At 36.7% G+C, this 24,711-nt stretch overlaps 1 protein-coding gene across 2 annotated transcripts in view; it reads left to right on the plus strand.

The window, feature by feature from the left end:
• The window catches only part of BRINP3 (BMP/retinoic acid inducible neural specific 3), a 307,089-nt gene that overhangs the window by 174,134 nt on the left and 108,244 nt on the right, over nt 1-24,711 (plus strand). For both annotated transcript variants that reach the window (XM_087930393.1, XM_026703240.2), the window contains exon 3: nt 21,248-21,438. In XM_087930393.1, coding sequence (XP_087786519.1) covers nt 21,248-21,438 — 191 coding nt within the window. The remainder of the gene's footprint in view (nt 1-21,247; nt 21,439-24,711) is intronic.

Raw genomic sequence — 24,711 nt, forward strand, 5'->3', positions numbered from 1 at the left:
TGTCCAAGTAAATTGTCAGCCAATTAAAGAATCTCTAGCTCACTAATGTTCAGTTTAATTGGAATTTTATTTCATTATTTTAAAAATATCTAGGCCACTTACTTTTATTAGTGGCTGTAGGACACTGAGAATCTCCATATGCAATGAAACATATCTAAACTTAAGAAGAAACCTCCAAAACCTTCTTAAATATCTAGGCGGGGATGGATGGAGGATGGGTGGATAGCCCTCCTACATTACAAAAAATGAAGACACCTAGCTTCAATTTCAAATTCTACTCTAATCAGTGCCACATTTTTAAAAAAGAACAGAATTAGGTAGTATATTAAGTATATCTGTGGCAGTGAGTATAAAAGGTGACTCACTGAACCTCTAAGAATGTTGGCTGGTGTAGGCAGTCCTATAAGCAATCTAGCCAAGCTATATAAAACCTTATACTCATTAAACTGAACAAGAAAGAAACTGCTAATCAGGATGGCTGCTTCAGCATATTCATGATGTAATATTCTTTGGATATTATATAATTTTTCCCTATGTGTTATAGACCACTGGTTGTAACCAGTGGGGTATGGCCCACTGGTGGTCCATGAGAAAATTTTGGTGGTCCACAGAGAAATGTCCCCCAAAAGCACCCCACCCAAGCAATTAATCCAGGCTGCACAGGAACACAAGGCTGCGCCACCAACATGGACTGCCCACTCCCTGGCCCCCACCCTTCAGCGAAGCACAAACCTGCAAAAAGCAGCACAGCCCTTGCCAGCCAGGATGAGGTAATGGTGCTGTTGCAGCAAGAGTGGCTTGGTGGCACACGTGGGCAGTGATGGAGATGGCCAGAATGTGCAGGAGCACTATACTTCTTGCATTTGCGCAGCACTCCCGCAACTTTCAGCTTGCCTCTCCTAGCCTGGGCTCTTCCTCGATGGCTGTGGGCTGTAGGGATGACCCAGGGCAGGAAAAGTACTTGCTGCTGGTGGTGGGAGGGGTGGAGTGAGCAAGTCTGCACTCACCATCCAGTTCAGAGGTCCAGAATGGGGCATTAGCATAAGTTTTCTTGTTCCTGTCAGCGCTCTGCTCTGCTGCCGCCCCATGGCCCCAGTCATCACTGTCCAGGGAAGGCACAGGAAAAGTGAGCAGAAACATAGCTCTCGCTGGGATGAAAGAGCAGAGATAAGGAAGACACAGGCAAGAGAAGACTCAAGCTGCTGCCTTTGAAAAGTGCCACTTTCTGTTAACTGTGCCTTCCCTGATCTCCACTCTTTCGCCCCAGTGAGAGCTATATTTCTGCTTGTTTTCTTTTCCTGTGCCTTCCCTGGGCAGCAACAGCTGGGGTTGTTGGGTGGCAGAAGAGATGTCAGGGCTTCTCTCCCTCCTCAGCAAGCCAGGCTTGGAAGAACGCAAAGAATTGTGGGTGAGCACCTGAGAAATACTTGTTGGAAATGCCAACACACATTTCCAGTGCACTCTCCTCTGTCCCAAAATAGGATTGAGTTGGGAGAAGGGGGAAGGGTAGGAGGGAAGGAGAAGCCCGGCTGGCTTTCCTTTGGCATGAGGCAGTGGGGAAGACCAAATGCCCAGACCAAAACAGCACCAAGAAAGATGGGCTCCTAATAACCAGCCTTTGTGTGCAGGTGAGAGCTCAAGCTTTTCTGGGCCCGACACTCCCCCTTCGGTCTCTACACAGGGAAGGACTCTTTTCTGCTTGGAAGTGGCAGGAGAAACCTGGAGCTTAGCCCCTGGGAGTCCTCTTGTGTGGAGACGGAAGGAGGGGGGGTGTTATCTTGTTATTAGGAGCCTTTCTTTCTCAGCACTTCCAGTCTGGCCCACCTTCCCTCCCCCAACTCCAGGCAGCCACACCTGGGAAAGGAGAGAGAGGTTTCCTCTGACTTGGGGGAGATATAAAATGACAGGAGACCAGATTGGGGGGGGGACTCTGCTTTTCTTCCATTTGAGGGGGAGCTGGTTCCTCCCTGTCCATATTTTCCCAGCCTCCAAGGACCATGTGGATTCTTTTGAATCCCAGCAGTATTAAATCCTCCCTCTTTTCCCCCAAAGGATAAGAGAGGCCCCTCCTTTCCCTTTGTTCTCCCCCACAGTTATGATTAAGCATTTACAATTTTGTTATAATTAAATAAGCATTTATATTAAATTTATATTTAATATAAAATAATTTTTATATTAATTATATTATCTTTTTTTTAAAAAAAAATATATTAGTGGTCCTTAGAATTTAAAAGTATGATTTTGGTAGTCCCTGAGGTCCAAAAGGTTGGCAACTGTTCTAGACCAATTGTGGTTTCTTCATCATTTCCCAGACTGATCTATAAACTAGGCATAAATATAATTTAACCATCAGATTACCATACATGCAGATACTGTTGCCAAATACTCTTCTACTACCACATTTTTATTAGCTGATAAAAACCACTCCTTGCCACTGATGTAATATCAGCATTAATGTTAAGTATAAGAGGATTTGAGAACACTGTAAATCTGTGAATCATAAACTTAAGAAGAAATATAAATTACCCAATTCAGGCATACATTTCAACTCCCAGAATTAGCGATCATTATATACAGTTCTGAGTCTGTTTCTGTTCATTCCTATAGCCCAGAAACAAGTTGTGGCTAAAAGATATCCAGTTCTGAATTTGTACAGTTGCATATCATCACCATATGGATGGCAATTAGCTTTGAACTCTCACACCAGCCTTCACAGAAAATTCATCAGATATTAAAATAATAAGAGAGAAAAGGTAAAATCTCATGTGACCTTCTAGGGCAATTTCCAAAGATCCAAGTAGAATTCTCATAAAGACAATTACTTATATTGCCCAAGGTGATAAAAGTGAAACTATTACAAAATAGTACATTCCATATCCAGCTCCTTCAAGTACTTCAGCATTAGTAATCAGTGATACTAAAAACATTTTTGACATAGCCAGCAGAAAAGATCAGACTTATCCATTGTTAATCCATCAGGGAGACCAAGGCTCTCTGTTCCAAAAGAATTTAGACAATCGGTTTCTTTTTTAGAACCATGGAACTGCAGTACTATTAATTATTGGAATAACACTGAATATGGGACACAGAGCAATAATTGTAAAATCAGCTAGATCCAATTGGTGGGTGCTTAATCATTGCTGTCTTGTCTAAAGTGGCACAACTCTGCATATTATAGAAAGACATTAATGATTTTAGCAGGACAGAATCTTTGGAAAGCCTTTTAAGCAAATTGGGAAGGGAATCCAAGAGACAAGTGAAAATGAATCTATCTCTCAAGAAAATGATTCTACCTCTCAAGAAACAAACATCTTACTCTATACAGATGTCATTACATGTAGCACTCTGTAGAGATCACCCTTCACAACACCTCCATTTGCATTCCAACAACTCCATTTCTTTTTTGTGGTCATCCATTGTTTACAAAGAAAATTCCTATCTGTATCTTTACTCAGGAGGAGAAAAGTGGAAAGCCAACTCTCTTCTTAATCTTTTGGGCCCTTCGTAAATATTAGACTGATAGGATATGTACTAGTAAATCACATTACTGCTAACCAACAAAAATAATCAAAATCCAAAACGTAGCCATACCTATCTTAATATTCAACAATCACCTGGTGATACTTCAGCAGAAGTTGCTATGTACTCATTCATTCAGAGACTTTTTGAAAGAGCCTGGGGTTTGGCCTTATCTCTAGGATATCCTGTTCTAGAATGAGACAAGTGATTTCAGAAAAGATATCAGTTATTCATTACGTAGATTAAAATTAAGGTGCTAATGGGAAATTGAATGTGAGAAAGGGAAAAGAAAAATACCAAGACACCTGTAGGTTTTTGATTGAAAAGAACCAATTCAGAACAATCCATAATGTTCTTTTAAACATTATTTTTCATAACTACTTTTATAAATGTTTTAACAGCGGCTAGAACTGTATTTGCTAAGAACTGGAAAAATGAAAAAAATACCTATGCAGGAGGAAATTATTAAGAAAATCATGGACTGTGCTGAAATGAGTAAATTGACATTTGAAATCAGATAACAAAAAGATAAACATTTTTATATGATATGGGATTTATTTTATCAATGGTTAGATAAAAAGACATGGTAAAGAAATAGATTAGGAAGCTTTACAATAAAAAGTTAATAGAACTTTTTAGACCACGAGTTTGACTGTCCAAATTTAGCCCAACAGGTTCAGATTTGATTAACAGTTCTGTAACAACCTCTTGGGATATTTTTTTTTCCCTTTTTTCTTGTAGTCTTCTACAGAATGTCAGAGAGGAAGTTCAATATTTTTTCTTTTTCTTTTTTAAATTACTGTTCAGGGCTTCCTAAAGACAACCAGTTTCATCATTAGATGTGCCTCGTCACACAAGCTCTTTGTACTTATCCTTTATGGTTGGGGAAATATCCATTAAAAAAAACCAATCAACCCTAAGATGGAGATACTCAAAGAGTTTAACTTGTTTTCTTTCCCAATAAATACTACTTCTATTCTCCCTTGCACAGCCTTAATTGAATTTCCTGTGTCTCTACTGCTCCATCACTATTATTTTACATTTAAAGTAACTTCTTTCACTTCAGAATTAAAGAAGGTTCTCGGATGAGAAACGGAACATCTTCAAAGAAAAACCAGAAAGTCCATTTACCTCTTGAAAAAGCACTTTTGGAACAACCATGAGCTGGATGACTTAGAATCTCCATAGATTCTTTCACTCTAGCCTGGCCAGGATCCTTCATGGGTGCCTTATTGATTACATTGAAATACAGATGATGATGATGATGATGGTGATGATGATGGCGGTGGTGGTGGTGAAGATGGTGATGATGACCACCACTGATGATTATGAAAATATACATAGATGCACCTTTGGAGGAAAAGGAGGAAAAGTTCTTCCTTTTTTTAAAAAAAAACAATTTTATTATTTTTTTAACAAACAAACAGACAAAACATAAAAACATCAGCTCTCATCCGTACTTATGTACAAACAGTGTGTCGGTTGGTTCATCAGTTTTGTGCATTCATTTCATAGTCATAATTACAATTACCTTACATAATAACTCTTATTATCAATCCAAACTTATATATCCTCATATCATTATAAAAAAAAGATTTGACTATACTTTTATTCAATCATGCCTTATGAGATAACTATGATTAAAGTAATTTATTCTATAACAAATCATATAATCATACCAATTCTATCCTAAAAAAAAAGAAAAAAGAAAAAACATTTTATAAATATAATATCAAATACCAGAAGAAAAAAGAAAAGTGAAATCAATAATATTCCTTATTGTCTAACATTCTAAATATTCTATTTTTGTATTTCATCATCCAGCCATTGATAGAAAAGGTCCCAAATTATATAAAATTGTTTATCTTCTTGCTCTCTAATTTCAAATGTCAATCTACTCATCTCAGCACATTCCAATATTTTCTTGGTAACTTCTTCCTGCAATGGAATTTTCTCATTTTTCCAATTTTTTGCAAATACAATCCTAGCCGCAGTTAATACATTTACAATCAAATATTTCAAATCTTTACTATAAACATCTGGTAAGATTCCCAATAAGAAAAGCTCCTGTTTCAAGTCTATATGCTTCTTTGTCATTTTTTCCAACCACATGCGGATTTTAGTCCAATATTTTCTAGCATCCTCACAAGTCCACCACATATGGTAGTATGAACCAGGTTTCTGATGGCATTTCCAACATTTTTCCGATTTGTTCTTGAACATTCTTGCTATCCTTGTCGGGGGGAAATGCCACCTGTAAAACATCTTATACAAGTTTTCTTTATAGGCTGTAGACATTGTCATTTTATAGTTTTGCAACCATAATTTCTGCCATTTCTCTAAGTCAATCCCATATCCAAAATTCCTCCCCCAAGCAATCATAGTTTCTTTAACTTGTTCTTCCTCTAGCTTAGTTTCCAATAAGTGATTGATTAGATAAGATTTTGATGGGTACTGATGAAAAGGTGATTAAAAAATTATATGAAAAGTTCTTCCTTTTGTATATTTGTTATAAGCCTACTGAGAACCATCTAGTCTTGGCATGTATCAAAGTGATTTTTCAGACAATATCTGCCCTAAATCTCTCAGAATTGCTGTTGATTAATATTGATACTTGTTAGCATTAATATCACTTTACAGACATAATGAGGCTATTCCTAATGAGGCTTAGCACTGCTAATTGCCTAAGTGTCTTAATCTTCCCACAATAGAATCATCTGTCCATTTCTGGACAGAAATTGCATTGCTTTATGTTTGCATTATCTACAGGAATAAAAAAGAGACAATGAAGTTATTCACAGTGCTATTTATTGCTATTCATATGCCATACACCCATACACATATAGTATAGTGTATGGTTGACATGACATTTATTTTTCTATCAACTGGAGTATTTGAAGCATAGTGAAATATTTTACATTTATTAGTCAGTCTGTTACCAAACCAGCAGTTAGAACACATCCAAGAAAAGTTGGCAAGAAACTCCCAAGATTTGCAAAAGTGGAGAAATAACAGTAACATCATTTTAAGAGGGAGAGGTAGGCTTCTAATGCAGTGGAAGTAACAGAGACCCTGCGAAAAATAAATATAGTGGAAGATCTAAAACTTGGAAGAAAAACAGTTCATAAATCTTTTTTTTTTTCCAATCCTACTTGAGGATCATGAGTTCTTTTATGTAACATGCCATTTCATTATAACATGCAGTGTTAGCATGCCATCTCCTAATCCCTTCCCCTTCCCCCTTCCCCTACCCCAGAACCTCCAAAGCTAAGAGGCAGGAATTCTTGCTATTGATAACCATTTTAACTCTGTTTTTTTCTAGAGCAGAAACAGAGCTGGTTGGATTCAAGTGATATAGAAACGTTAATTATAAATAAATAATAAAATTTATTCAGTTTTTTAAAAGTTCCATGAAATCCTCATGGTTTGTGGGGACTCAAGAGGACACTGAGTCTTCGATAGTGTAGCATGAGTTGAATTTTTATTATTACAGTTGCTTCTAGGTTTCATCTCTGCATTTTACAGAATGGCAGAGGTAGAAGACCTGGCTCATATCCTATTTGATTATTGCCTGTATAACAGGGTGAGAGAGAGATACCTTGGTTTATATGACTCATTGGTAACCCATATAAAACACTTCCTGTGGCCAGAATTTGAAAACATTTAATATGGCACAGTACTTGAGCAAAATGGTTCAGTTGAGATAGCATGTGTAGGACTGATTGGGGTAGATTGTAGGAGTGATACTGAAATATAATTTTAATTTATCCATATATTAAATTATTGTATTTTATTCCTTTCAGTTTAAATTGTATTTTATTCCAGCTTCATTTTAAATTGTTTTTATAGGGTTTTGTGTTTGGATAATTTGTGTTTGGAAGTCTGCACTTTGATATGGCCTATGGGCTAATCAATAAACGAAACTCTAACAATTACTTCTATGCCATATCAAAGAAGTAAACCTAAGTAGTTAACAAAGAACTATGCCTCTTTAAACAACAGGCTCTTGATGATGTTTTTGAATATTAAAGGCAAGGATGATCAGTTCTGAAGATAGCTGTTCCATTCTGGTCCACTCTTGTCTGGAACTGAAATATAACCAGGCAAATGTAACATGATCCAGATAAAGCATCCCAGTTAATGAACTGTCTATGCCAGCTGTAACAATTTTCAATAATTAAGTGAACTCTTGTACAATTCTTCTTTTCCTTCCTTGTCCTCCACAATAATATATTTGTCTAGGGCTTATGTGTATACTGAGTTCTCCATAACAACAGGAAAATATTTCAAACAGATTTAAAATAAATGATATAAGGATATTTAATAGCACAGCTGTAGCATTATGTCACTGTGAGAAGATTTTCACTCCATCACACTTTCAGAGCTATATATTTAAAGAACTGTGCATTGTTTACAATGTTCTGAAAAATGGTTAACAGGAGAAGTGCAGATTTTTTCTTCATTTAAAAACCGAATATTTCTTTGTTTAAGGTAATCTGAAATCTTGTCTGTATTATGCATTTTTATTTCAGACTTACATCTATTAATTTCAGTACAGGAATCCATTTTATCAGTTAACCGTGTTCAATATTTGTATGTCCAGTTTGGTCCTGATTCTTTCTTTGTTTATTGACAAAAGTAGGCTTCAATAAAAGCAAGCAGAAATACCTAACTAAATTTCCATAGCAAATATGTAGTCCCTAATGTTGGGAACTTCCAAAGGTTTCCATCACATATATACTCGTTCTAGTCTCACTCATTTTTTTTAAAGTTGCATGGCACTCAAATCATAGATATTTATCTTGGTCTCTAAGAATGTACATCCTGTTATATAGCTTATCTCATTGTATGAATTAATTCTCATGTAGCTGCGCTGAAGTGCATTGTAGCTGCGTTGAAAGCTATATACATGAAAAAGGATTTAATGGGTTCAGATCTCGCCCTCTGGTACCTAACAGCATGAAGATTCCTGTTGGGTTATTGCAAGAAAATCTCACCAGGACTTTATTTTGTTTTCTCTATTTTTCTCTGTGTACTGATAATTGGTACACTATAAGAGTAGCACAACAGTTCACTTAATAACCTTTCAAAGTTACAATGGCACTGAAAAAGTGACTTATGACTGTTTTTTACACTTATGACCATTGCAGCATCCCCATGGCCACATGATTGACATTTGGATGTTTGACAACTGACTCCCATTTATGATGGTTGCACTATCCCGGATCATGTGGTCAGCTTTTGCAACCTTCTGAAAGCAAACCAGATTCACTTAACAATTGTGCTACCAATTTAACAAGTGCAGTGATTCACTTAACATTGTAGCAAGAAAAGTCATAAAATGGGGCAAAACTCATTTAACAAATTTCTCACTCAGCAACATAAATATTGTGCTTAACTGTGGTCATAAGTTGAGGACTACCTATATATGATATACTCTACCAGTGACTGATTGCCTTCTTCTATAATAAATTGTTTCATTCCCATTTGAATTGAGAATCATCATAATGACTATTAGGAAGAAATCCTGTAACTTAAATATGCTTCATGTAAAGTTATTGTTTGCTCTATAAGTCCTGAATCTGTTTACATTTAGTTTCGATAGTAGTAGTGTTTATATCTATGTATCAGTTCCTGTGCCTGGGTAGATTTACTACATGTTTAAAAACTGAGTCTGTCTTCAAAATTGGTCTGTGATTAGGAGTGTATGTGATTGGAGGAAGAAGAATGTGTTAAAATAATATTTTAACTGGTCCTTTAACTGGATGGATTTTTTTCCTTTCAACCTTTCAAATAGACCAGACAGGAAACACAAGATGAACCAATTCTTCTTTATTGTAAAGCTACATTAACACAATCTTGCACATCTGAAAGTACAAATCTCTCACCATCTCTTTTTACTGCAGCTGCAAACTTACCCCATTAATCTGATTGTTCCCTAGGCAGCATCTCTTCCCCTTGTCTCCCAAGGTCATTTTCACATACCATTACAACTTTTTAAATATTTAAATATTGCATCATTAACAATTTGTATTAGCAACCTAATGAACTGGTATCTTGAATTTTTAGCAGATAATATAATCAACAAGCTAATGCTGGGAGATGGGAGCAGCAGGCAAGTAGGCTCTCTGCTTAACTAAGATTAACTAAGATTATTCTAATTATTACCTGCTTTTAAGGCTATTTTTCTATCATATCTTATTCTTCAATTTTTATTTTTATTTTTAAACCTTTTACATTTTTGAAATTTTTGCAGTGTGATCACTAATCTACTTCTAGTTATATTTCAGCTACGGTTTAGCTGTATTTTAAAAAAAAAGCCCGAGCTAGGCCTCAGCTATAGGAGGGCCTTGGTGCTGCTTCTTTGTTGTTGTTCTACAGATCTTACTCCTTTAGCTGGAAGTCTAGCAATGCCTAGCTTTGATGTGATTTCTCTTATCTGATTTATTCTATTTTTATCCACTATTTTTATTATTTTATCATTTTTATTTACTCATGTTCCCTGCTCTGTTGGGAGGGCAGGATCCTTGGCATGCTTCTGAGGAGCTCTGCCATTGTTTGCATTAGGACTCATTTCTTCTCGACTCCCGATTCCTTTTCCTCTGGATTTAGGACTTGTTTAAGTGACTAGATTCTGTGCTATATTATACAGCTCCTCCTCTGTGCTACTTAATATAATGAAGACAAGGAAAAGGAGCAGATCTCTCACTGACCTGGTTCCTCAACCTTCTCTGAAGCAATGCAAGATTGAGGACTTTGTTTTAGCTCAGCCTCTCGGTTTGAAAGCTCCTGCTCCCTTTTGTCTGGCTTCTGACTGTTTTCATGATCTTCCAACGGTTGAGGGCGTGACCCCCGAGTTGAGAACAAAGGCTTATCTAAAACTATGGCCCCAACCAATCTTAAATGATCTCACCCTTACAGAACTTTTGGCTCAGCAATGTTTCTTGGTTGCAGAAACTACAGCGAGCATTCAGCTCCAGCTTGATAAAATATTAAGTACTTTAAACTACTTACTTTCCTGGACTACCAGTGTGTGCCCTGGGTTGACAGCTCAGCAACTTGATGTCACCAGACAATCTATGACAGGAAGGCCTAAGGGTGGTCTAGCTTGCTTGGTCTCTACTTCTTTGAAAGTGGAGACAGTGGAGCTGCCCCACTGTGGCTCTTTAGCTATGGCGCTCCTAATTAAGAGAGGAAACAGCAAACAGTTAGTGTACAATGTTTATCTTCCCCCGATGATGAGGCAAGCTGATACTAAGACTCAATGGGGTGTGCTGGAGAATTACATTACTTATATGGAAATTAAATTCCCAGCTCTGTACATCTTTATGGGGGTGACTTTAATGCCTGATTGGGAGTTCAAGTTCCCCCATCGATTGAGGCACTCTACTTCCAAGAAACCCTCCAGGCCATAGGACACCTGATTTCAGCCAGACATTCTAAGGATGAATTAACAAATTTTTCTGGCACTCAGTTAGCCCTTTTAGCAGCCCAACACAATAAGATCATTCTTAATCGGAGTACCCTAGGTGATCTAGCTGTTGAGTTTACTTTTAGTTCCTCATGTGGGGGTAGTGTTATTGATTTTGTGCTGGTATCCCAGCTTCTTAGAAAGGCAGTTCATGCTTTTTATGTGGACTGCCTTACGGAGAGCGACCACTACCCCCTGGTTACAGTCATTGGGCTTTCTTCAAATATACATCTCTCTAGGGATCCCCAGATATTAGATCCCTATGTGGCCTCATATACAAGGAGGATCAAATGGTCTTCTAATACTGAAATAAAGTTTCATTCCTTTTTATCATCTCCGGAGTGTCTCAGGTTATACAATCAGGCCCTAACAAGTAGTGGCCCAGGGACAATCTCAGCCTTTGAATCACTAATTAATAGTGTTCAAAGGGAGCTAGGAGCTGTCCATAGGCCGAGCAGTCCATATCATTCAAGAAGTAATTCTTGGTTTGACAAAGAGTGTTCGATGCTCAAGAACCAGATTAATCGGGTTTACCTGCTCTATCGTAATCGAGGGGATAAATGCCCACCAGAGGACTACTATCACTTGAAGTGGGAGTATAAAGGACTAATTGCTAAGAAAAAGAAAGCTAAAGAGAGAGAGAAGTGGGATCTACTTCTGCTCTCCATCCAGCAGAAGAACACTTGATTATTTTGGCAAATTGTAGCCAGCTCCTTGCCAGGTCATCAAGAACTCCCTCTCTGCTGTATTTCCCACAGAGATTGGGAAAACCATTTCTTGGCAATTTTCCAGGCATCAACAAGTTCGACCATGTTTGAGCCACAGCTGCCTCCTGCAGTTCCTGACTGGCAACCCGTGACTCATGCTGAGATTACCGAGCTTATCTCAGAACTCAATTCAGGCAAAGCCCCTGGCCCTGATGCTATACCCCCTGATCTGCTAAAATCCAATCCCAAGTGGTGGATTCCTGTCTTAGCAAGACTCTTCACACATATCAATACCTCTGGCAGGATCCCTACCTCCTGGAGCTTAGCAATTATTGTTCCAGTTTTTAAATGAGGAAATAGGAACAATCCAGCCGACTATCGCCCCATAAGCCTGCTCTCCATCATTGGAAAATTGTATGCTAAATATCTCCAACATAGACTCCTCACTTGGATTGAGGAGTCCAATATTATTGGTGCTGAACAGATTGGGTTTAAATTGGGCTGTGCCACACTGGATCACTGCTTTGTCTTAGCACACCTGGCCAATAAATATACTACCATACCAGGTGGCAAACTTTTTACTGCTTTTATCGACCTAAAGTCAGCATTTGACTCAGTCCCTAGTGGACTGTTGTGGTCAAAACTGTTCCAAAGTTCTATCGATACACATTTTCTGTTCCTAATTAGATCCTTGTACAACCAGACCTCTTGTCAGATAAGGTGTGGTTTGCAGGGAGAACTTTCAAATCCTATCCCAATTAAGAACGAAGTAAGGCAGGGTTGTGTTCTGGGTCCTCTTTTGTTTAATTTATTCTTATTTGACTTGGCCTTTCACATTGGACGTATTGAGTCCCATGCCCCAAAGCTGTCAACTATGAAGATCCTGTTTCTCCTTTATGCTGATGATTCAGTCCTCCTTTCATTGTCAAGGCCAGGTCTGAAAAGATTACTTTCTGCATTTTGCTCTTACTGTGCTGAGAACCACTTGTCCATTTTGACAAATCCAAAGTATTGGTGTTCTCTAGAGCCTGGAAATTGTATAAATGGGCTATCAATGGTAATGCTGTTAAGCAGGTTTTCCATTTTAAGTATTTAGGTATTCAATTTCAGAAAAACCAGTGCTTGGACTAGACAGGTGCTGAATTCGGCCTCCTGTAGTCACTAGCAGATTTTAAGATTTTTTTATACTCAAGGAGGCCAGTTTATTCCCCCTGCTCTGCGTATTTACAAAGCCAAAACTTTGGCTCAAACTCTTTATGGAATTCCCATATGGATACGGGGCTTCAAGTATTGTATTGAAAGAACCCAGGCTGTCTTTCTTAGAAAACTGGGTCTTCCTCCTTGTGTTGGTTTTGCTCCGATGTACCTGGAACTGGGCACTCGATCAATCGAATGTATGGCATGGATTAACACCTTTAAATTGTGGTTTTGGGTGCTCTTTATGGCAGTTCCTGGTAGCTACCTCTCCCTGGCATTTGCTGACTCTCATATTTTTTGTTGGTAGAGGGAGCTGATGAAGAAATTACACCTGCTAGGTTTTACAGGGGATTCCCTGGGAGATTATGGCCTTAAGGACACCCAAATTAGGTAGTCCAATGACTTGTGGACATTGACTTGCAATATCTACGAGCCAGAGCCAACAACACCTGCTCCCCTCTGATCTTCAGCCAATTTAATAATTACGGACTGAGAATGGCTTCCTATTTGTATGCTCAAACCATTCCCAAGTATAGAAAAGCTTTCTCCCTAGCTTGCTTTAATGTCTTGCCCTCAGTATTACTGGATGGGTGATTTAAGAGGCTCCCGATTAACGAGCGGCTATGTCCCTGTGACAGAGCTGAGGTTGAAACTGTGGACCATGCCCTATGTATAACGCAGGCATATCTAAGTTACTGTCTCTCCTTGAAACAGACCCCTCCAGACCCAATGTTAGTACAGTAATTTGTTCTTATATTGTCTAGGGGATGGCTCCTTATACATCACTTCTCAGGTTTCCAAAATTGTTTTAAGAGCTGTAACCATCAGAGGAGAACGCTGTAATTCCCCTTAGTCAAGTTTTTGGTGACCAATTGTTCATCATTAATTTTCTCATGTTCTTCTTTTGTTGTAGTTGTGTTTTGGTCTGTGACCACAAATAAAGTATTATTATTGTAACTGGTATCTTGATATTTTCAGTGGACTTAGTTTTTCATGATCTTTGGTGTTCCTGAATGTGAGCTACAGCTATTATGATCTATGAGCTGACATGATACAATAAGCACATTAATGAATGGATTCTGCAAATAGAAAAAAGGTCCAAATCTTAAAAGTGGAGTCACCTTTATGAATGCCAGTTTATATGATCTCATAGTGAGATAATGTGCTAAATGTCAGTTTGTCTTGAAATATTCATGGTTATTGCTTTGCAAAAAAAGTTAATTTTTTCCCTTTTGCTTCCATTTTGTTGTCCTATTAACAACAAAATATATCACTATCAAATAGTCACAATCAAAGCAGTCCTAATGTTTATGGAGTTCTAGGAGACTATTTAGAATCAGATTAAACATATTGGCTGTGTTTGAATAACATGGCTACCTTAATTTGATAGTACTTAATAGAAAACATTTGCCCCTGTGAGCCCATTCCAGAAAATCAGGAAGAACATGGAGCAATCAGCTATAGCAAAAGCAACCAGGAGAACTTCAATTTCTACTTTTTAAAAAAGGTGTATATATTTTAAAAAGATCAGTAGAAACCCAAAGTTGGTTGGAGACACTGCAAGACAAGAATTTGGATAGACTTGCTCCCACTCCTATCTCACCCACCATACAGTGGTAGTGAAAGATCAGCAAGAGTAAGTCTCTAGAGCAGGGGTGTCAAACTCATCTCATCATGGCAGCCTCAGGTGATGTATTGAGACTTCCCCTCCTTAGCTAAACCAGGCATGGCCGAGGCCAGCACATGACGCATCCAGCCCTCGGGATGCAAGTTTGACAGTCCTGCTTTAAAGAAATCCTGCTTTTCTGGGATAGCATTAGCACTAAGTAGCATTCTGTGTTAATCGCCAAAATAAAATGTTAACTCTCTGTTGTCTCTTTGTTCAGTGTTTGCATGACTGGAGAGATTAGTTTAACCACAAATCACCAAGATTGTTTGGGATTAAAACTAACATCTAACATCAGTGCTAAGTTGTTTATAATGTTTTTGTAACATGTTGACACTCTTAACCAGGTTGAGTGGATGATGTGACCAAAAATATGTGTAAACTCCTAAAGGCTAACTTTGTTCTGAGATGTTTAAATTCATCCATGCATACTAAAAACATATGCAGCTTTTCTTTCCCATAAAATTCCAGTATTGGTGCTAAGATAGGAAATCATGGTTTGAATTTAGAATACACTTTTTCAGTATAGAAAATAATTGCACACTCTCCTTAGTCACTGGACTGTTCTTTTAAAAATAAAGCAAGACCTGTATATTTCCATAGACATTCCTCATTATGACACTTTGTTCCTACTTTAGAGCACATAGGCTAAATGATGAATAACTGAAACACCCTTTTTGCCTTTTTCTAAACAAAAGGTTATAAAGATGCATTTGTTTCCAGAAAATTGTAAAACGTTGGGATGAACCCATGTATTTTTCCCATTTAACTAATTTCTTAATATATTCCATTAATTTGATCTTTGATTGGGAACTGAATATTGAGAATATTAAGATCTATCATAATATATATGAATATATTTATTAGAAGAAGATGAAATAATTTCTATTTCTGATTATTTTTTATCAATTTGTTTTAATTTCACTAATACATAATTGTTCAAATTTTGGTATGCCCTTTTATAAAATGGACTGAACAAATGAAATTGTCATCTATCTGCATTAGACACCTCCAGTACATTAAGCATTTAGAGTATTGGGAAGATCATGCAGTAAATATTCTATCAAATATATGCAGCCTATCAGAAAAATTTTTAAGAATTAAATTCCAAAATTTGGTGCCTGAGTGAAACACCATTCATTTTCTCTCATATCTGATTTCATTTTTATTTTGTGTTTTTTTATCCTGTTTAGGAGTAATGGATGAACTTAGTTTAGCAGTTTTGAGAAGTTGTAAATAAGTCAAATCAAGAAAATTTTTACTCTTTCTTATAGCAATATCAATAGCACTTAGACTTATATACCACTTCATAGTACTTTACAGCCTTCTGTAAACAGTTTACAGAGTCAGCATATTGCTCTCAACAATCTGGGTCACCATTTTATCAACCTTGGAAGGATGGAAAACTGAGTCAACCTTGAGCCATTCAGAATCGAACTCCTGGAGTAAGCAGTGAGTTAGCCTGCAGTACTGCATTCTAACCTCTGCACCACCAGCTCTTATCATAAAAATAAATCAGTACAGCAACTAGTAGTCACTTCAGAGTAGAAACTCTGAAGTAGCCACAGGTTCCCCAAATTTCATTCTCTCAGAAGTCATGGGTCCCAGATTTTGGACACATTATTTAAGTTAGGGAATATGTTTTTAAAGCATGAGTGAATAAACTGTTTACAATAAACATTAAGAGAATTATACCGAGTAACACAAAGCTGATGAGTAAAGCTGTAATTGTGAATGTAGGACACATTGTTTCTTGGTAGTGTTAAGGATACATAAAAAAACAGGTAGATGTGATGGTGGTGGAAGGAGTCAAGAATGAGTGTAAAACAACTGCAGAAAGAGAAAGTTTGAGTTGGAAGTCTTAGAATATAAATGAAGATGCTAATGGAAAGTGAATGTAAAACTGGGGAAAGGATTTCCAAAAAAAATGAAAAATGATAATGCAGAAAAACACAGAGTTATGGTAAAGACAAGTAGTGTAATGAGGTAAAAGAGGCTAGAACCAAGGAGAAAAAATACGTGTCAAGAATAAGAAAGAATGTTGATTGCAAAGAATGCAGTCAAAAACATCAGGCAAGAGTTAAGATTTAAAAAATGAGAGCAATAGTGATTAATTTTAAAAAAAAATGCTTTTGGAAGTAAGTAAAGGAAATTAAACAAGGAGGCTCCAGTAGAGTCAGTGAAATTAAACAATAAAATGATGAAATAATTCTGAATGAAACCATAGAGAAACATGGAAAGGAATAGTCTAGAGATTTAAATGGGAATATTATTGATAGGTCAAAGAATGGAATTAAAATGAATGTTATCAGTGTTACAATTCAAGAAGAAATGATGAAAAGCAAGCATTAACTGCTGTGAATATATTGGAAAAGGGTGAGAGTGCTGGTATAGGTAGACTAACTATGGAGAAATATTAAATTCTAACTATAGTTTGCTTATAAAGTGGCTATACAATTTATTTAACATGTTTGATAACTGGAATAATGGTATTATCATTCCCTTGTACAAAGGCAAAAAAAAAGGGGGGGGAGTGAAAAATGAGTTGTGGGGGGCATGGAGATATTGTGCTAAAAATGCCTGGGCAAATGTTTGGCTAAATTCTAATGAAAGGGAAGAAGTGGCAAAAATGAGCAAAATTTGGGAAATGCAGTCTGGCTTTAAGCTGGGTGGGTGGTACATTGTCCAATTTTTACTAATCAGCAAGTCATCCAGAAATGGGTTAATGATGGAAGGAATTGTAAGTTTCCTGTATTGTAAGGTTTTTTTTATTATTATTTGGAAAAAGGATGGAATAAAAATGAATAGGCTTGAAGTCTGGAATGTTCTATATCAGAAGTATCAAATTCAATTTCATTGAGGGCTGCATCAGGGTGGTGTTTGACCTTGAGGGGCAGGATGGGTCTGGCCAGCTTGATGTCAATCATGCCTGTGGTGACCCAAGCACTCTGCCATTGAAAACCAGGTCCCGAGTTCACTTTTCGGCTGCAACAGCCTCCTGCACCCATTGCCAGCAAAAATGGAGCTTGTTAGAGGTACCGCAGGCTGGTTCTATTTCCAGGGTGGCCCTGTAGGCTAGATCTAAGTACCACTTGCCCAAGTTTAACACCCCTGTTCTACATAAATAAGACAGCCAGTTTGGTATAGTGGTTAAGGCAACAGGCTAGAACATTAGGGACCATGAGTTCTAGTCCTGCCTTAGGCACCAACTCACCTTTGGGCTTTGGGTTTGGGATGATGACTTTCCCTAATCACAAGGCTCAAGGCAATGGTACATCACTTCTGAAAATCATGTCAAGAAAATTGAGGGGTTTTATTCAGGTATTTTTCAGAAGTCAAACTGACTGGAAGGAACACATATTGCTCAAATATGGAGGTGAAGGTTGGTTGCTGAATGCAGTAAGAATTCTGTGTGAGGGAAAGCAAGCACATATGAGAAGAAACTGCCTAGCAAATAGTTGAACATTAAATCCAGACTAAGAGAAGGAACTGTGATGTCCTTTTGATTGTCCAAACTAATATTAGAGATGGCATTAAAGGACTGTTGGTTGAGAATGTGATTTTTTGTTAATTAAAAATGAATAAATTTATTAGATAAGTTATATGATACAATGAAAAGAATTGATTTGAAAATTAATGTGTTAAAGACTAAGGCAGTTTGTTTGATAAGAGAAATGAAAAAAATAAATAAAAATAAGGGGAGGCTACATGGAGTTTGGATTTTTTGATAAAATGTTCATTTAAGATGGGTAAACAGATGAAGACATTTTAAGTCATACAAATGCTAAAAGAAAGTTCATGTATAATGTACAATCTATTGCAAAGAATGAATGTGCATCAAATGAAATGAAAATTACTGTTTATGTTTGTACTTGCTTTGTACACAGAAATAAAAATCAGGGGACTATAAAATTAAACTGAATGAGTCATTTGAGGAATGTGTGGTAAAAGGGCTAAGATCAAGAATGAATTTGGACTGAACAAATGTGGATTAAATACAAAAATGAGTGGACAATTACAAAAAAGTATGTTGGAGTGCCTTGGTCATACAAACAGAATAAACAAGAATTATATATGATATGAGTGAGAATCATTATCTTTCCTTTGTGATATCTCCATACTTCCTCAGGCCGCATGTTCTTCTGTATTTCCTCTTCTCTTACTATGTAGTTATAGTGTATACTCCTAATCAGGGATAGAGGTATCTGTTTCTAATCATAATGATGGCAGAATGTTAAAATGTGCAATATAAGATTGTGCCCCTTTGTGTTTGTAAACTCTGCCCCTTTGTATGTGTACTATAACATCAATTACAACTATGTAAGGGATAGAATTTGCATCACAAAATTATAGAATATATTTTGTCCCTCGCCATTGCTCCTCTCTATAGTCAGCGGTCATCACATTATATTGGAATGAGGCCAACACTATTCTGTAGCTAATTACATATAGTTACCCTTCAGTGTTATGGAAAGAAAGTTAAAGCAATTGCAATTCAATGGATTTCACATTGCTCTGCAAAGAAGCAAAAACTAGGGAATTTAATGAGTAACAAAGTTTCACTCCACTTTTAATCACATGGAAGAAATTTGACATGAAAGGAAAAATTGACATGAAAAGCTTTGTTTTGCAAACATAGCACAAATAAAAGGTATTCTAATCAATCATTTGAACAGAATGCAAGTAATTTAGTCTGGGAAACTAAATCAGCTTGTTAATGATAGTTGCACTATATGACATAAAAGAAACCAACTGCATTATTTATTTATTTTTTTTTAAAAGCCTGTGCTTTTCTCTCATAAGAAATCTGTCTCCCTCCAATTTGTTTGTTGCTTGTTGTAAGAGGCTAATGAAGGAGTAGATACAGTTGTGCTCATAAGTTTACATAACCTGGCAGAATTTATGATTTCTTGGCCATATTTCAGAGAATATGAATGATAACACAAAAACCTTTCTTTCACCCATGGTTAGTGGTTGGCTGAAGCCATTTATTATCAATCAACTGTGTTTACTCTTTTTAAATCACAATGACAACAGAAACTACCCAAATGACCCTGATCAAAAGTTTACATACCCCAGTTCTTAATACAGTGTATTGCCCCCCTTTAACATCAATGACAGCTTGAAGTCTTTTGTGGTATGGGTGGATGAGACTCTTTATTTTCTCAGACGGTAAAGCTGCTCATTCTTCCTGGCAAAAAAACCCCAGTTCCTGTAAATTCTTGGGCTGTCTTACACATTTAAGATCTCCCCAGAGTGGTTCAATGATATTGAGGTCAGAAGATTGAGATGGCCACTCCAGAACCTTCATTTTATTCTGCTGTAGCCAATGACAAGTTGACTTGGCCTTGTGTTTAGGACCATTGTCATGTTGGAATGTCCAAGTACATCCCATGTGCAACTTCCAGGCTGATGAATGCAAATTTTCCTCCAGTATCTTTTGATAATATACTGCATTCATCTTGCCATCCATTCCAACCAAATTTCCTGTGCCATTGTAGCTCACACATCCCCAAAACATCAGTGATTCACCTAGGTCTTGTTGACTCCTCCCCAAATGTAGCATTTATGGTTGTGGTCAAAAAGCTCAGTTTAGCTTTCATCACTCCAGAAGGTTTGAGGTTTGTCTCTGTGCTGTTTGGTGTATTGTAAGTGGGATACTTTGTGGCATTTGCATAGTAATGGCTTTCTTCTGGCAACTTGACAATGCAGTCCATCTTTCTTCCAGTGCTTCCTTATTGTGCATCTTCAAGCAGCCACACCAAATGTTTTCAGAGAGTCCTGTATTTCACCTGAAGTTATTTGTGGGTTTTTCTTTGCATCCCAAACAATTTTCCTGACAGTTGTGGCTGAAATTTTAGTTGGTCTACCAGACCGTGGTTTGATTTTAACAGAACCCCTCATTTTCCACTTCTTGATTAGTGTTTGAACACTGCTGATTGGCATTCTCAGTTCCTTGGATATCTTTTTGTATCCCTTTCCTGTTTTATACAGTTCAACTACCTTTTCCTGCAGATCCTTTGACAGTTCTTTTGCTTTCCCCATGATTCAGAAGCCAGAAACATCAGTGCACCACTGGATGAAAGATGTAAGGATCTGTCAGGAGTCCAGGAACTTATTAACCTTTTATACACACACACTAATTACAAGCAAACAGATCACAGGTGAGGATGGTTACCTTTAATAGCCATTCAAACCCCTTTGTGCCAACCTGGGTGCATGTTATCAGGCCAAAATCACCAGGGTATGTAAACTTTTGATCAGGGACATTTGGGTAGTTTCGGTTGTCATTATGATTTTAAAAAAGTAAACACAGTTGGTTGATAATAAATGGCTTCAGCCAACCAAATGAAAGAAAAGTTTTTGTGTTATCATTCATATTCTGTGAAATATGGCCAAGAAATCATAAATTCTACCAGGGTATGTAGACTTATGATCACAACTGTAGTTTAGTATCTCCCCCTGCTGAGTAATATGAATTCTAATTCTTACTATGTCCTGTGATTGAGCAATCCAAAATGATATCAATTTCTTTTTCTTGAAATCCAAACTAACTTGAAGGGTTTGAATTGCTCATCCCTGATTTAGTGCTTGACAGAGTTATCATAGGTGAGCTTTCTCAGTATGCCGTGCAGAAGGAGAAAAATTGAACTGTGCATTTTTAAAATGATATTTCTTTTCTTCTAGGGAATTTGGCCGTTGGAAGGTAAACAACTTAGCTGTTGAGAGAAAGAATTTCCTTGGCTCCCCATTGCCTCTTGCCCCTGAATTTTTCCGAAATGTAAGGCTACTAGGACGTAGGCCAACTCTTCAACAGATCACAGAAAACCTTATCAAGAAGTATGGGACCCACTTTCTGCTGTCAGCTACCTTGGGAGGTAAGATCATTTTCATTAAAATAGGTACTCCTTCAGCTCAGGTACTAAAGTCTATAACCATAAAGATGCTCTTCATTATTTTCAGCCTCATTATCCAGTGTTATTCAATCTGCAGTTAGTAACTATAGCCCAGGCCTTTTTATCTGCAGTAAAGCATTTTGTACAGCCATGGTTTCAGTATGTGCTTTTAATTGATTATTATCTGTGACTCTGGAATATATCTTCCCAATTCCCATTAGGTTATTCTCTCACCGTAGGAGTTATCTGCAATTTTAGGCTGAAAATCTCTGAAAATAAAGAGAGTGGGACAACACATTCATTTTTTTTTTCAGAAAAGACATCAAAACTCTGATGGGACTATCTTTTTTAAAAAAAAAAAGTCAAGATGATGGTGATGATTGATGATGAAGATTGATTATATGATGCTTAATTGGGGAACATAAATTGTTCATAGGATTAGAAATTGCAAATCAGAGCAACTTCAAGAGATACATTATGTTCACAAAACTTCAGTTACATGCACACTTATACGGGAGTAAAACGGTATCAATTTTATTTTTTTTTTATTTTTTGTAGTTAAAAGTATTCTACAATGAATATCTTAGAAGGGAGAGGGAGGGAGGGAAGGAGAAGAAAAGTCAATGTGACTTGAGATGGTCCTTTATTGTCATTGCATAGCAGGTCACAAAGAGAGCATTTCTTTCTCTGCTGAAAGCCAAATATATGCTTGTTTCCACACTGATTATTTTGATGTATTCTAATCTGTTTTCTGTTCCTGGGTTTGGCATCAAGTGATTGATGGTTGTTGTGTCAAGAGGAGGGTGAAGCAATATTACCCAATAACTTCCTTGGAGGTTGTTTTTTCTTTTCTTTTTTTACTGTTTGTGGGATCCAAAGTTTGCTTTAGAGATGCTGTGTTCCATTTTTTCCCCATTTCCATTTTTTCCATTTCAGAAGGTTACACTGGAAAGGTTATCATAATGTTCTGATGAGCTGCAGAAACTATTTCTCTTTTTGATTTATATGACATTGCTGAGTGAGGTCACTTAAGGATATGATAAATGATTTGTCACTTTGCTTCTCACATTCAGCATCACTATACGTTCTTGTGAAGTTCAGTGGAATCATAGAAATATTGCACCAGCACCTGAAATAATTACAGTTTGGATGAGAGCTAGAAAAATGAACTCACTCCAGACAAAGCAGAGGTATTCTTGGAGAGCTAACATAGATCTGAAACTTCTCATGGACATGATTTATTTTTCAAATCTACAAACTAGATTTGCAGCTCAGGAACTGAGAACACCATCTATTTTGGTGGATAGGATACCATTTATTTTTCAGTAATCAAGGATTGATAAACCTTTGAGAAAATTTGGTGGAATTATGCAGCAAGAAAGATCATTGGCGCTCAAATTGTTCATGCATGCAGCTGCATGAACAAAGTGACAATGGAAACAAAAAGAATGTTATACTTTCATGAGGATAATTTAAAGATAATTATTGAGATTGAATAGCCTTTTGCTGGCCATCTTGGCAAACAACTTTGTAAAAAAAAAAACATGCTCATCTTTGATTTATTTTCTGCAGGCAACATCTCAGATATATGTGGAGAAAACGACAGTCCCTTCTTCCTGTTTTGGAAGAAAGATGAATTTCACTATAGTATTAATTTTATAGAAGTCCTTTCTAGTTGTAGCTTCCTTTTGTCATTTAAGATTATAACATTATAAGCTTCATCCGGTTTTGTTTTTTTTGGTAGAAAAGTACCAAATGGATGAAAAATGAAAGCATGCCTCCTATAGTGTGTGTGCCCATTGTGCCATGATTGACAGTTCAATTGTAAAATTTATAAAATTTATAAAATACTAATAAAAACATGGTATGTTTTTACAGTTTCAGGCTATGAATAAGTTGTGCCCAAAATTTCCCATTTTGAAGTGCAATACAACCAGTCTCTGGCTGAAATGCTACGCCCATGAAAGTTTGTTGCCCCTACAATTTTACTAAAAGTGTTTTGGAGGAATCTATCACCAACTCTTCTGCATAATTCAAAATCGTACTTGAGTAAATCTTTTATTTCCTCATGAAACATGGAAATGCACCTTTTACATTTCTGGAGGAAATGTTTTAATGCAAGAAACATACTGATGAAATGGTCTATCCTATGTTCTCTTCTTCCCATTCTTGCCCTCCTCTTGTCCTTGATATCTGTCAACGGCCTTTTTTTGTTTATTGTTCTATCTTGGACTTTCCCACCAAAACAAAGTTATTCCAAAGCAAGGAGTAATTTGAGGACTACCTTAAAGAATGACTGAATCTCTGAGAGTGAACAAAGTTGTGATGGGTTGGAGACCTCCTGTTATCAGGTTACAAGAAATGGATTTAAAAAGAGGAATTACTTTTATTTTTTTATTAAAAATTAAGTTTTATGTAAAAGGAAAAAAGCTTTCAAGATTATTACACCCTAACAATTGCCCAAGAATTGTTCATATGACCTTGGGCCTGCAATGAAAAGGTTTCCATGTTATAAAATGAAACATTTCAATAAATTGTTTTCTACCAGCTCCTCAGGATGTTTAAACTTCTGTTAAGATTACACAATCCTCTCAGAAGGTCAACTTGTCATGTGAATATTGAAAGAAAAATTCAATATTCACCTAACTCAATTTCAGTGCTCTTTTACCCTGTGAGTGATGTATGCTAAGTCTTTAGTATTTGCAGACACTTAACATTTAATAAATATTAATCAGAATGTGTATTTCTTAATGGAAGCTTTGTCAAAAAAAAGAGAATTGGGAAGCTGGTATCTTATAGACATCAAATGTGAAAGGAAACATTATATTCAATTGTGCATGACAATTGAAGACTTATCAAAAAGATTTAACAATACAAAATGCATATGCGGCAAAGAAGTCTAAAACGTATAGAAAATAAAAACCATTACATAATTTCTATACTGTCCCAGTCTCTCAACTATGAACTATGAGATAGTTGAATTCTTAGAAATGCATGTTTATATATGCCTTACATATATTCTATAATCTTTTGCCTATTGGCTTGATCCTAACTCCCATATAATTCAGTGGATCTTCTGAACTGAATTTTGGAATAAAATGACTAAATTGGTATCATTAAGTATGCATTTTTTAATTTGACATGCTTTGAAATTTACTATAGCTACGTTTACTATTACAATATGAAATTATTCAAAATTAAGTTGGGAAATGACTATGCTGACTCTGAGGAAGGGTTCGAATGCATCATCAGTCT

This window comes from Pseudonaja textilis, chromosome 3, assembly GCF_049901715.1.
Source record: "Pseudonaja textilis isolate UNSWEBS1 chromosome 3, rPseTex1.2, whole genome shotgun sequence".
NCBI lineage: Eukaryota > Metazoa > Chordata > Lepidosauria > Squamata > Elapidae > Pseudonaja > Pseudonaja textilis.